A 15,278-nucleotide genomic window follows, 5' to 3' on the forward strand; every position below is an offset into this window, starting at 1 on the left:
CCGAAATCCTCTGAAAACCGAAAGTTTTTTCGTTCAGCATAAGTCGTGCGCACGACCCCTGCCCCCGACCCCCCGCCCGACAAATTTCCCAGTCTTATAAAATACCTTCTGAAATCCAAAATTTTCCGAAAACCGAAACACGGCTGGTCCCGAGGTTTTCGGATAAAGGATAGTCTACCTGGACCACCAAGATTTCCTGGATTTGAATAACTGTCGACCATATTTGTAAATAACTGCCGCTCATACACAACTGAACATATTAGTTGTCTTGTTGAAAAGCAGCTTCTCTTTCCGTTTCTTCCCCCCCCCCCCCCCCTCCAGCCTTGCAGACTACTGACAACATTTGTAAGTTAAACTTGGGACAAGATTCTGACTAGTTAGTTATTTTTGAACTCCATGATTAGTGACTCAGTTAAAGGACTTCTTTACAAAGCTGAAACAAGACAAACCTGCTTTCACTTTTGTCAAGTAACTTCTGATGACCTCCCTCAAATTACAGTCTGAGTCCAAAAAAAAAATCTCAAATCTGGAACTCTCCCCAAAAAAGCTAGAGGTTGAGTCAATTGAAAATTTCAAAACTGAGATTGATAGATTTTTGTTAGACAAGGGTATTAAGGGTTACGGAACTAAGGTGGGTAGATGGAGTTGAGATGCAGATCAGGCATGATCTAATTGAATGGCGGAACAGGCTCGAGGAGCTGACTGGCCCGCTCCTGTTCCCATAAGTCATATTGAATTGATGTTTGTCACTTAATTTACAGATTCAACTGGAGGGAAAGAAACATAGAATCAGTTTCTAAAAGCTACAATTAATCAAAAACGGAGTGGCTAAATTCCCATTACTAATGGCTTGTGGAAGCTGATTATAATTATATCTGAGACCATTATTCTACCAGATCTCCTTGTGCAGTCATGAACCATGAGTTTTGCTTATCTTGCATCTTATCCTCTCTCCAGCTGGTCACATTTCTACTTTTTGCCAAGTCACAGATGTGGAGAGTGTTGACACCACTTTCACATCCTGTAGAATTGTAGGTGCCATTAGCAATATATCATGAACATCCCCATCCTCATGAGTGAAAAAGACAAGGCTGATGTGTTCACAAGACCTAGAGAAAGTACCAGCTACTACAAAGTGTCGAGTGTCACCACGTAATTCTTCTCTCTTCAAAAGCGGACTGAATATGCATTCTCACCAGACTGAGAAAAAAAGTTAACGGGATAGTATAAATGGTATAAAACAGTAGGGCATATATTTATCTTGTCTTCTCAACACACAAAGTAATAAAGACTCCACTCACTTCCTCTTTATGTATAGACTTCAAAATGTAAGACGACAGCTTGTACTGAAGTATGGCACAGTCTGATTGCCCCGTTGCTAATCAGTACGAAGCTAAAAACACTGAACCCTCAGGCTGTTGTGTGCAGACTCAAATGCCGACTGTAGATTTCACAACGTTATTTTGTTGTTAGAGACCTCTGGCCACCAAGTCGTCTGAGTCAATCAATGAGTCTTGGCCACAGCTGACAGTCAAACTCACTACACCAGGCTGGGACCTGATATTTTAAAAAATTTATTCATTCACGGGTGCAGGGCGTCTCTGGCAAGGCCAGCATTTATTGCCCCATCCCTAATTGCCCTTGAGAAGGTGGTGGTGAGCCTTGAACCGCTGCAATCCGTGTGGTGAAGGTACTCCCACAGTGACTTTGTTGTAGTGGTTTGGTACAACTGAGTGGCTTGCTAGGCCATTTTTGAGGGCGGCTAAGAGTCTGGAGTCACATGTAGGCTAGACCAGGTAAGGGACAACAATGAACAAGATGGGTTTTTACGACAATCTGGTAGTATCATGGTCACTATTACAGATACTATTCCAGATTTATTTAATTAACTGAATTTAAATTGCCCAGCTGCCGTGGTGGGATTTCAGCTCATTAGTCCAGGCCTCTGGATTACTAGTCCAGTAACATAACCACTATGCTACTGTACCCTGATCTTTGATGTGTGTCTATTTGGCATAGGACCACCTTTGAAGTTATACTCAAGCAAAAGCTGGAGGTTGGATCAATTCAATGACTTATAGGAACAGGAGTAGGCCATTCAGCTCCTCGAGCCTGATCCGCCATTCAATTAGATCATGCCTGATCTGCATCTTAACTCCATCTAGCCACCTTAGTTCCGTAACCTTTAATAGATCACTAATCTTTGATGATAGAAAAGATGTGTGCCTTCACATTTGATCCACCATAACGAACTAAATGTCTCTCTACTTGTCCTCCATTAACATCTGAGAGCACCTTTTCACGGAGACCATGCCCTGAAGCATATTAATTGATCTTTGTCTGCTATAATGTGATGTGCATTTGCTTTGCAATGTAGACCTAGCTCACAGAAAACCAGCATTAACCTGTAATAACTATTAAGACTATACAAGTTTTAAAAATTCCATGCAAACGTAGAGTACATTTTTGACATGGTTGCATTATCCCACTCAAGCCTTGTATAAAGTGGGTCGTAGGTTTTGGTTCATAGAAGATGTGCTCTGCTTCTCTGCTGGAGTTATGGATTCATGTGTAGAAAGGGTTCCCACAGCACTTCTGGCAAAGCAACTATGGTGGAGCAGCTCTGAGAAATTTTCCAGCTATGGTATGTATTGAATTAGGTCTGATAGAGCCCATAGTTCATTAGTTATTAATTCTTAAAATGCAGGTCACTATTTGTTAAATTAATTGAATCTGTACACTTCCCATTCAGAAAAATAAGATGTCAGCTTGGTATAATTGGTACAACTCTGTTTCTCTGAGTCAAAATTTGTAGATTCAAGTCCTACTCCAGGACTTGAGTGCAAAATCTTCGCTGACACCTCCCTGCAGTACGGAGAGCTGCATTTTTTAGAGGTGCTATCTTTCCAATGAGATGTTAACTTGATGCTCTCTGCCTCTGTTGGGCATACAAGATGCTTTTGCACTTTTTGAAGATGACCTGGGCATTCTTTGCATCCTGGTCACTATTCCTCCTGCAACTAATACTACCAAAACAATTTGATTATTTGTTTGTTGGACCTTCCTGTACACAAATTGGCTTTCGTATTTGCCTCCATAATAGTGACTACACGTTATAAAAAAAAAAAAAGCTATTCTTCATCTGTGAAGTACTTTGGGGCGTTCTGAGGGCAAGTTCTTTCTTAAAATGTTTTTCTATATAAAATGCTACTTGGTGGTAGTATTGTTTCAGTAAAAGTTAAAGTATGTAAACTAGATTAAATGACCATTTTCAACTGTCTTCAGATTTTTGTTTACTTTTGAGTTATATGTAGATGCCATCAATTATGTATTGATATAAATCATTGAAAGGTTTTAGTGGTTTATATATTAATATAATTAAACCTGATATTGAGAATGTTTCAGATCTCATTACTGAGATCATGCAACATTCCAGGATGACTTTTTACTCGCTACAAACTACTGAGCTACTAGTGTGCACTTAAATCTGCCTGTGGGAAGTTGATAGTTATGTTAAGTAGGTTTCAACAGGGCTGGGTTCGTAATGTTTTAACTGTGTGCTTAAATGACCTAACGTTTCTTCGAAAGTCTTACTGGAGCACTTTGTGAAAGTTTTAGTATATGTAAGTAATGGTTTTCCTGTGGTGACTCAGGCAGAAGCAACAGTGCGGAAGTCTTGCTGGCATTCGTCCTTTCTCAGCACTTCTGGCTGATTCTGGGCGATGGGCCAGTGCACACAAGTCAGACTTCAGTAATGTGCATCTCCCATTCCTTCACTGATCAGCAATCTTGTCTGTAGGAAGTGGTCAGGGTTGGGGGTTTTTTTCCTGAGAAATGTCAGCTGTTCTTGGTAGTCACAAATGTCCAACTTAGTAAAGATCAAGCAGAAAGGCCATTACTGTTTTGCTGAGATGAAGTAACTTAATACACCTTGTTTCTGTAAAAATGTTAGCTTCACTCCCTGAACTGTTCAAAAATATGGGAACACTTTATACAGCAGAGTTTCATCGTTTCACTGTCAGGCTTGGCTATCAGCAGACAGATGCAAAATTAATATTTTAAGGAAAACTATCCTGGGCTCATGTTTTATTATATTGATCACTTAAAGTTCTGAAATGGAGTAATTGTTAACACAGCGTCAGCTTTATTAGTTAAATTTCTAGTGTAATCCAAGGTTCTACTGTCATTTCTTTTTTGTCCTGTTTGTTTCAGTTTAAAAATAATTTGTCAAATGAAACTTCAGCAGTTGAGACTGACACTGTCCTCTGCAAAAGATTCTGAATTGTGTGTTACCAAGTTATGGAAAAAGTCCAGCTTTGTAATAGGATCACATACCATTGCTTCCCTTTCATGTACTATTTTCTGGGAAGGATTGTGTCCCTGCCTTGTAACTGTGCTATCTTACATAGAAGATAGGAGCAGGAGTAGGCCATTCGGCCCCTTGAGCCTGCTCTGCCATTCAATGCGATCATGGCTGATCTTGTAAAGCATTTGGCTCCTGAATCAAAAATATTTTTTTTTAACCCAATTTTATATCTCTCTGCAATTCATGAAGTAGCTAAATTCATGAAGTAACTTTTAACTAGATGTTCACTTTATTGTGTGAATTCCCCTCCTGATTATTTGTCGCCCTGTTTAGGAGACGTTGGGAGCGCTGACCAAAAGCTTGGTCAAAGAAGTAGGCTTTAAGGAGCGTCTTAAAGGAGGATAGAGAGGTGGAGGTTTGAGGAGTAAATTCCAGAGCTTGGGGCCTAGATGGCTGAAGATACGCCTACCAATGGTGGGGTGTAGGAAGTGGTTGATGCACAGAGGCCAGAGTTGGAGGAATGCAGAATTTTTGGAGAGCTGTAGGGCTTGAGAAGCTTAGAGATCAGGAAGGGCAAAGCTATGAAGGGATTTAAACATGTGGTTGAAAATTTTAAATTGGAGGAGTTGGTGGATCAGGAACCATTGCAGTTCAGCAAGCACAAGGATGATGGGTGAACGAGGCTTGGTGCGTGTTTGGATGAACTTCAGTTTATGGAGGGTAGAAGATGGGAGGCCACCTAGAAGGGCATTGGTATAGTTGAGTCTGGAGGTTTAAAAGAAAAAGCATGGATGAGGATTTCAGCAGCAGATAAGCTGAGGCAGGGACGGAGACAGGTGATACGAAAAGGTGGAAGTAGGCATTTTTTTATGGAGTTGGAAGCTCAGTTTCAGGTCAAAGACAATGGCTTCGGTCTTCCCAGTGTTTAATTAAAGGAAATTTCAGGTCATCCAGGACTGGATGTCGGACAAGCAGTCTGACAACATCGAGGTCGTGGAGGGGTTGAGCGAGGTGGTTGTGAGGTAGAGCTGGGATTCTTTAGCGTACATGTGGAACTTACCATTGTGTCTTTGGATGATATAGCCGAGGAGCAGAATGTATATGAGAAATAGGAGTGGGCCAAGGATAGATCCTTGGGGGAGACTCTAGAGGTAATAATGCAGGGACAGGAAGGGAAGCCATTGGAGGAGATTCTCTGGCTATGACTGGATGGGTAAGAGTGGAACCAGGCAAGGACAGTCCCACTCAGCTGAACAACAGAAGAGGTGATAGAGGATGGTGTGGTCAACCATGTCAAAGGCTGCAGACAGATCGAGAAGGATGAGGAGGGATAGTGCACCAGGGTCACTGTCGTGGAGTATATTGTTTGTGACTTTGATTAGGGCTGTTTCAGTGTTGTTGCATAAGCCAGATTGGTGAAAAATTCATATATGGAGTTGTGGGAAAGATGGGCACGGATTTGGGAAGTCAGAATAGTATGTAGGACTGATTGGGGAGAGGTTCATGTGGCTTATGTGATCCTTTTCTAGCTAAAGATTAGCAAGTAAGCTTTGTAGGGATGGAAAAAGTCTCAAAACAAGCTATTAATACATTGTCTAGTGTCAATAAATCAAATATAAATATGAATTAAATTAGAATTATTGTTCCTGACTCTCTTTTGATATTACCATAGGCAGCAATGTATTTAGAGGTAAGCACTTTGTTCAATTTAGCTAGAAAGCTGGGTTAACTTGCGATGGGACAAGATAGGCAAGATGTGATTGAGGCAGTCCTATAAAATAAAATAAAATGCCTAGAGATTCTGATTTTATAAAATTACTGGAGTATTTTTGTTGGAATGTAGTTCAATTTAAAAGGTAAAGATGAGGCTGGTTAATTTTAATATGCAGTATTGCTTGTGGTTTTAAGCTAGTCAGATGTTATTTGTAACTAATGTTTGTTTTACAACTGCAATATTGTGACTGTATGTGTTGAAAATATTTGCTAAATGTTTACAATGGTTCTGTGAGGTACACTTTAATGAGCTCTCAAAATTGACCCTAATATCTTTCAATATTAGTTGCCAAGCAATCGTAAGCAATTCTTAATCCTTCCAAATGAGATTGCCCATTGAGTCAACAAGTTGTATTTTTTTCTCTCCAGCGAGGAGCGGAGCTGAGCCATATGGATCCGGAAAGTTCCAGTCTCATTGCACCATCTGTACTGAGTTAGCAGATCTCAGCTGGGGTAGTTAGGCTCCGTACCCTTGAGTTAGGGAGGAGAAAATTGATCAGGGTTCCCACGTGTGTCTCTATCAAGCAATCCTTGCTGGAAGTGAAGTGTCTGGAGGTCAGATGAGGATAGGAACGGATGGAGCTGTGATGCAGCCTATAGTTGACCACTCTGAACACACAGTCGAGGTTCACACATGAATAATGGTCACTTAGAAAGATACCGGAGAGGAGGACCAGGGAGAGAATTGGCAAGAAAAAGATGTACTATTTTTGCTGAAAAGTTGTACATTAAGGGTTACAATTTATCCATGGCGTTCAGACAGTTCTAAACCTCAATGTAATGTTGTCTAACTCAGTCTGCCACCCTTAATAAGCTACAGTTTCTTTCATATTTTTATAAGCATTTGCCTACCTTGCTAAACACTGACTTTACATTTTTTATTTTATATTCCAGACATTATCGTCAGCTGTTGTTCAAGTGTTTGCAGCAGAGCGCAGTTCTCATTGGACAAAAAAATGCTGTGGAGTCGCCTGCCTTATCAAAGACAATCCACAAAGGTCTTACTTTATCCGAATATACGATATAAAGGTAAGTGCAGTGGCGGAGCATGTTAGCTCACAAGCTTTTATCCCTGGGATTTGAATTAAATTTCATCCAGACCAATGTTCTAAAAGTAGGTACTCTCGAACTTCAGCCAAGTATCTCAAGGCTGGATTTGCAGATCAAAATTGCTCAAATTGGTAATCATAAGATGAATAAGGAAGGCCATTCAGCCAATCTTTCATGCATCGAGAAAAATCCTAAAGGCCCACCATTTTAATATCCAATTGTTTAAGATTTCAGTATTTGCCTTCACTACTCTTCCGAGGAGTTTATTCTTTGTGACTTAATTCATGACATCAATTAAATTTACCTTTTTACTAGTTTGAATCTATGTCTACTTGTCCTATTCTCACTATTTGAAGTAACGTTCTGTGTGTACCTTTTCCATTTCCTTAACTATCTTTTATACCTCTAAGATTATCAGATGCCTCATTTCCAGGGTGAAAAACCTAACCCTCTAGCCTTTCCTCATAACTCCGATCTTTGACAAGAAATCAGTCATGTGGTTCTTCACTGCACTCTCTCCAGTTCTTGACTCTCTCCTTTTGTCTCCGATGGTGAGGTGTATTCTGACCAGAGCACTCTGCAGTTTAGTTACGATTTCCTGTGACTTGTGTTCTACTGTTTTGTCTATGTAGTTAAACATTCTATTGTCGTTGTTGATTGCTGCTCTCTCTTAGTTGGTCATGTTGAGCGTTGAGTCCACTAAGACTCCTAGGACTCTTTCAACTATTTCCATAACTAATTCAACACCATTCATGGAATATATATCCCTTTTTCTTCCTATGTGCAGTGCTTTACACTGCATTAAATTTCAAATACCATTTCTCTACCTACTTAGATATTTTATCGAATTAATTCTATAATTTCGGAGCTACCTCAATCATCCAATTCTACTGCCCATCCTAGTTTGGAATCATCTGCAAACTTGACCACTTTGCATTGTTTCTGAATAGCCATTTATTTAAAATGAGAAACAGTAGTGGCCACCACACTGCACCTTGGTGCCCTACTCCGTATTTCCCCCTCCCTCATCCTACCGTGACTCCTCTAATGACCACTTTTTCTTTTGTATCCATTGCTAGAGTTTACCCTGAATCCCTAATGCTCTACATTTAACTAATAGCCTTTTTTGTGGAACTTTGTCAAACATCTTTTGAAAGTCTAGCTTAGGTTGTCACACAGTCCACTTAAGTTGTCAAGAAAGTTAATCAAAGATCAGGCAGGATCTTTCTCTTCTGAATCCCTGTTGACTCCTGTTTACTATGTTTTTTGTTAGAGATACTCCTCGAGTTTGCTCCTGATAACTGATTTCATTATTTCACACAGAATGAAAGCAAGACCAATTGTTTGTCTGTTTTGTCTCCTTTTTTGAATATGGACACCATGTTAGCTTGTCAATCTACTACTGCCTCTCCAGTGTCAAGTTGCTTTTTCTTAATGATGATCAGTGCCTTACAGATCTCCTCCCATGTGCCTCACATTAGTGTTCAATAAATATCAATCCCTAGGGATTTGTTTTGCGCCCTTTTAGCCTGTTTAGCTTGCATTGAAGTCTGATTTTAATTAGGTTATCTGTTTGGGGGAGGGCATGCTGTTAATGCCTTCTCTTGTGAATACTTAGATAACTATTTACTATTTTGTGTTTTTTTTTCTTCAGTTTCAGGCCAATTTGCATCTTTTAGGGTTTTTGTCAGTTCTCTGACTGCCCTCTTACTATATTAGTATTGATATTTTTTTTTAACTGTTGTGTTTAGCCTCTGCTGCTTTACTTTCTCTCCCCACCCTTGTTTCTCTTTGACCTTCTGAGTACCCTTGTAACATTTCTGCTGCTTCTTTATCTGAGTGAACCCTTCCCCTTTCTTCCTGCTGGATTTGTAGTCATTGGCCTAGAAATTCAGTTGCGTTCGCCAGCCGCTAACGCCATAAGAGGGGTAGATTTGCAGTGCTAGGCACTTAGCGCCCGGGCGCAGAACGATCTGCGCCTACGCCCAACTTCAGTTGACATTTAGCGCCAGCGCAAAGTGTTTGCGCCCGCTCAGCTGCGCGCGCAGCTTATGACGTCATTTCGTCGTGCAACGCTGTTTGTGCGCCCCAAACCGGAAATTCAGTGGCGCCCGGCCAATGTGGGCGTGGCGCTGTTAAGAACTGTGAAGTGGAACGCAACAGAGGCCCTGTGGGCCTCGGGGAGCGCTAATTAAAGGGCACTTAGACTGAACTATAAAGGCCAGCCATTTTGCTGCAATGACTTCAGTGCTTTGGATTTCTGGACAGAGACCAAGGAACAGAGCTTACTGATTTGGGACAACATAGGAGAGGTATTTTTGGCTTCTGGCCAGAGCTTGGAAATTTGAATCATTGTGATTTAACTGTTTGCAAGTTTATTATGGGGGCTGTATGGGGTTCCAACCCTCAGTTCCAGCATTATGTGCGAAGGGCTCGCAGACGCTGTGTGAGAGGGCCAGCCATGCCTAGACGCAGAGGGGCCATCAGGCGTCGGCAACGTAGGCCTTACCCACTCAGGGAATACCGGCAGCAGGTGTCCTATCTCACCATGACTGCCGCGCATTGTGTTAAGAGGCTGCGCTTCAGAAGGGAGGTGGTTGCAGAGATCTGCCAGCTGCTTCACAGAGATCTGCGTCCACAGCTGATGTGCAGGACGTCTCTCTCGGTGGAAGTGAAGGTCACGGTGGCTCTGAACTTTTATGCAAGCGGCTCCTTCCAAGCCGCTGCTGGGGACATAGCGAACATCTCCCAGTTCGCCACGCATCGCTGCATCCGGCAGGTCACCGATGCCCTTTTCGCGAGGAGACACCAATTCATCTTCTTCCCCATGACCCTAGAGAGGCAGGAGCAGCGTGCAGTCGGATTTGGCAGGATCGCGGACTTCCCCATGGTGCAGGGCGCCATTGACTGCACGCATGTGGCTATGCGGGCACCTATCGACAATGCCGAGAATTACCGCAACCGGAAGGGCTACCATTCCCTCAATGTACAGCTGGTGTGTGACCACAGGCAGCGCATCCTAGCTGTCAATGCCCGCTTTCCAGGAAGCAGCCACGATGCATTTATCCTGCGCCAGACTACTGTGGCTGACATGTTCGAGGCACAGCCTCCACCAAGGGGATGGCTTATTGGGGACAAGGGCTACCCTTTGTGTACATGGCTCATGACCCCGCTCCGCGTGCCCAGGACCCCTGCGGAGGAGGCATACAACGAAAGCCATCAAGCCACAAGGAACATCATAGAGCAAACGATTGGCGTCCTCAAGCAACGGTTCCGCTGCCTGGATTGCTTCGGCGGATCTCTACAGTATTCGCCGGATAGAGTCTCCCAGTTCGTCGTCGTTTGCTGCATGCTGCACAACCTGGCTATCCGCAGGACTCAGGCACTGCCACCTCACGTTGGACCACCACCTCAGGAGGACCATGAGGAGGAGGAGTACCAGCCCAGGAGGGAGCCACAAGGTCCAAGGGCCGTCCGCCGGCGGCTTATTGAATGACACTTCTAGGCCCCCTGTCAGGGAATGGCTTGTGGCAATGAACACACCTGAATGCAGCCGCTCCGCAAGCCCTCAGCCGCTTAACGCAACAACCACTGGAAACATGACACCTGGACAAGCTGAATAAATAAAAAGCTTTATTTAACAAACTCGGGGCCCTTCCCACATGAAACAGAGAAACAGACAAGACCCCCAAAAAACAGTCACAAAAATATCTCACTCCCACAACCTGGGGAGGAATAACAAAACTTGCCCATCCAATTGGCCTTCATCCTCGGCCTTACCAAAATAAGCCCCCCCCACAACACAAACACCCCCATATAAAAAAAAAACCGTTGCCACCACACTCTACTGGGTGTGCCGAGAGGGCGAGTCCTTGTGCAGCCTTGTGCGGCCCCTGCCCGACCTGTTGCTCCGCCTCAACCTGGGCCCTGTGGATGTTGCAAGGCTGGGGGAAGGCTCCTGAGGGGCAGAATGCGTGACGGCAGATGCCCTTGGGGGTCGGCCTAGACGAGGACCGGCCCTGGAGGGGCCGGCTGCTGACTGCTGCAGCTGTGGCTGGGCAGCATCAGTCTCTCCAGCAGCTCGTCGCAGCTTGGCTGGGGGAGTTGCAGTGGCGGCTGCAGCAATGGGGGCAAGCTGGCTGATGCCAGGCGCTCGCTGGTCGCCAGAGACACTGGCACTCGGCCGGGCTGGCAGTGCAGCAAGCGCAGCAATCTGGTGGAGGCCAGACCGCTGTGCTGCAGCAGGGCAGCGGGTGCCCTGGCGATGCTTCCGCGACACAGCGAGTGTGGCAGAAGTGAGTGCCCGAACTGCCCTGGTCTGTGCCCACATCAGATCAGTGAGTGTCTGCACGGCACCACTCATGGACTCGAGACTCGCGTCCTGTGCTGCCGCGAGTTGCTGGACACCCCTGGCCTGTGCTGCCGCGAGTTGTTCGACACCCCTGGCCTGTGAGTCCCCGAAAGCGGCCACACTATGAGCCAGGGACTCAATGGCCTGAGGCAACTGTCCCACAACCCCCATGAACTCCTTGTGGCGGCGCTCAGAATCCGCGGACATTTCATCTAGGAGGCGCACCTCCTGGGCGAGGACCGTCTCCGGACTGGAGGCCGGACTCTCCCTCTGGGGAGAAGGCCGCCATTCTGCCCAACCCTTCCCACATGCCTGGACGCCACTGGGCCCAGGAACTGGCCTCCCCTGCAACACTTCTCCCCTCTGGGGAGAAGGCCGCCGTTCTGCCCGACCCTTCCCACGTGCCTGGACGCCACTGGGCCCAGGAACTACACCCCCCTGCAGCACTTCCCCCTGGCTCTCCTCCAGGCAAGACGTCTCCCCTCCATTGCCATCCCCTGGCGCGGATGAGGCTTCGCCCGATGTGCCGCCTTCCTGTTGGTCCTCGTCGTCCTCCTCTTCCGAGGGACTGGCACTCTCAGCTTCAAGGACCTCCTCCTCACCAGCTGAAAGCAGGAAGGCACAAGAGTAGCTTTAGAGTGAGGACAGGGCGTCAGCGAGGGAGGCATGAGTGGTGGCATTCAGCGCATTGGTCGGACAGTGGCAAAGGATGTAGATCTGATGCGCTAGGGGAACGAGAGAGGTCCAAACGGTCATGTCCTTACCATTGGGTCGCAGCACAGGGTCGGCATCTCCAATGGCAACAGGGCCAGTCACCCGGCCACGCATGAGTCGAGCCACGCTCTCCTCCAGCTCACTGAGCTCCTGGAACTGGGCACGGCCTCCCCCGGTGACATTCTGGCTCTTCAAATTCCGGGCCATCTTGGTCTGCAAGAGAAAGGACGGCCTCTCAGTACATTGTGGTGGCCTGTTGTTGTGTGCACTGCCTCCCATGGTGGAATAGCTTGGCCAGTGTGGTGGCCTGTTGTTGTGTGCACTGCCTCCCATGGTCGAATAGCTTGGCCAGTGTGGTGCCCTGTTGTGTGCACTGCCTCCCATGGTCGAATAGCTTGGCCAGTGTGGTGCCCTGTTGTTGTGTGCACTGCCTCCCATGGTCGAATAGCTTGGCCAGTGTGGTGCCCTCCTGTTGTGTGCACTGCCTCCCATGGTCGAATAGCTTGGCCAGTGTGGTGCCCTGTTGTTGTGTGCACTGCCTCCCATGGTCGAATAGCTTGGCCAGTGTGTTAAGTGCAGAAAGTGCTATTGAGGATCATGCCAGTGCCATAGCTGCGGGAGGAGGGCTGGCCACTAGGCCTTTGAGGTCCCTTTGCCCATAATGTGAGGTGCACATGCAAGGATGAGGAGGACACTGGAAAGGGTACTCACCTTGACCATCCGAGTGAGGTCGTTGTACTTCTTGCGGCATTGGTCACCAGTCCTGGGGACATCGCTGTTGACTGACACCCTGTGGGCGATTTTCCTCCAGGCTCTCCTGTACTGCCTCCTGGGAGTCTTCTTGCCACTGTCCGGGCACAAGATTTCTTTGTACCTTTCCAACCCCCTAACCAGCACCCTCAAAACATGCTGGGAGAAGCGCTGCGCTTGTTCACGGGCCTTCTCCATGGCGTCAGGCGCTATTTGGGTCCACCAGCAGTGTTCAGGCCTAGCTGCAGGGCTCCACTATCCAGGGCGTGGCTGCAGACCAAGTCGACCCTTCCCCCTTTAAGAGCTGGCCGGCGTCAGGGTGTCTGCTGTCAATCAAAACATGACCGCACCTGCGCTGCGCCCGGCCTCGGCGTTATCAGTCCGCACCGCCGACTTAGCGTCTAAAGATAGGAGTGCAACGCCAGTTTCAGCGCTTGCCCAAACTCTTGGCCAGATCTACTGAATTTCGGCGAACTGACCTGCACTTTCCGGCGGGCGCTAACTTTAGCAACCGCCCGACTTTACTGCCCCAAAAGTGGCTATACTGAATTTCTAGGCCAATATCCCTTTTTATTTCACTCTTTAAATTGGTTAATCCATTTAGAGTAACGCTTGTTTCACCTGAACTTATTAGTTTTAGGGATGTATTTATCCTGCCTGCTTAGCATTACTTGCTCTGAAAGGTGTTCCACTTATTCTCTACTGAAGTGTTGCGTAACCTACCCAATTCCATCATCTCTGAATTTAACCCACACAAAGTTATATCCTGACTCCTGGTCTTGGAGATATCTCATTCCCAGATCATGTGGAACTTGCTCATGTTGTGCTCGCTGTCCCTCAGGTGCTACGACGTCCAGTTGCTATATGTTGTGTGGGTTGTTGGCGAATACCAGGGCGTGATGTGCACTGCCTCTCGTGGCTTCCTTGACGCACTGGGCCATGAAACAGTCATGCATTACGTTTACCAACTCGGACTCGAAACCACTCCAGCTTTCCCATTCAAATAATGCAACACTCCCATACTTGCATACCCTCCTTTTCTCCCTAGAGTAAATTACTCTTTATGCTGACCTGCAGCATACCCCTACTGTAATTTTGGATTTTTAAATTTTAGTTGAGATGTCTCAACAGAGGAGTTCGCTTTGTGGCTAGCTGCCTCCCACAAGATCAACTTCACTTCCCTTTCAGGTGTCCCTGATGTATAAGGCTGTACCACCTCCTTTTCTGTCCACTGCCGTTTCTTGAATGCTCTCTACCTATGATTTAATCATGTTTCAGTTCCCACTACATCATAGTTCACTACTGCTACAACAGCCTCCTGTTCTGCCAGCTTATTTCTAGTGCTTCTAGCATTGCGTATACATCTTAGTATAGATTTGCTTCCTTTCCTATCTCTGTCTGTTCCTGGTCTCTCTCTCATGTATGTCTGTCTCTGGGTTTTGTTGTTTTTACCCACTTGTTCTACCTTGCGATTCGTCCCATCTGGGATCCAGTTTCTTCCCTGCCTCAATGTTCTTCATAAGTCACTTTGTTCCTACTTGCTTTAGGTGAATCCCACCCTAATTGGCTGTTGTAAAAATTGAAAAGGTGCCCAGGTGCAGTCGGAGCTGTTGTGGGGACAGGGGGAAGAGGTGAATCACATTGTCAAACAAAGGAGAAAAAACGTTTCTCTCCATTTGTGCGTATGCTAATCTGACCTGGGAATGCAAAATGCCAAACTGGATGTGTTTCCACATTACTGACACTTGACTTGTCAATGAAAAATATATAAATTAATATATAAATTACTATGCTGGCTGTGAAGGAGAAGTTTATTTCTGAGTGTGGGAGGGAAGGAGGAATGTTGGTTCCCCGGCCCCCTCTCATTCCCCCAAAAATTTGCTCAATTAAAACCTTGTTCACCGTTGCAAAGGATTGACCCTATTTCTCCCCTACCCAAGTGAAGGCCCACCATTTGCTTTGGATCACAAGCTGTTCAGGTGATCTCTGGAGTAGTGCTGCCATAGAGAGTAATACTTGTATCCTCCAAGTTCACGCAGCATCACAGTCATAGAAACGTCAGTGCCATTTGATACTGAAGTTTCTAAGCTTGCAAACCTCTCAATTGATCAAGATCACAACCTTAGATACCAGTAATTGATGCCACCTGAGTTTGAATATTTAAAACCTGTGTGGGCGAGAAGACGACTAAATTTTAAACATTTCCTTCAAGCCTATTTCTTAATGAAATAAGATCAAATGCCTTTGAATGTACTTGCTTACTTTATCTGACCTAAGCTAATGGGCACCAACAGAATAATTACTGCTACTTTATCCAGTTCTGCATAAAAACTA

At 45.6% G+C, this 15,278-nt stretch overlaps 1 protein-coding gene across 2 annotated transcripts in view; it reads left to right on the forward strand.

Annotated features, from left to right (window-relative positions):
- The window catches only part of LOC147106051 (actin nucleation-promoting factor WASL-like), an 86,970-nt gene that overhangs the window by 19,878 nt on the left and 51,814 nt on the right, over positions 1-15,278 (forward strand). For both annotated transcript variants that reach the window (XM_086008763.1, XM_086008764.1), the window contains exon 2: positions 6,974-7,108. In XM_086008763.1, the coding sequence (XP_085864889.1) occupies positions 6,974-7,108 (135 nt within the window). The remainder of the gene's footprint in view (positions 1-6,973; positions 7,109-15,278) is intronic.

This window comes from Somniosus microcephalus, chromosome 16, assembly GCF_052327205.1.
Source record: "Somniosus microcephalus isolate GS21.2 chromosome 16, FLI_Smic_1.0, whole genome shotgun sequence".
NCBI classification, from domain to species: domain Eukaryota; kingdom Metazoa; phylum Chordata; class Chondrichthyes; order Squaliformes; family Somniosidae; genus Somniosus; species Somniosus microcephalus.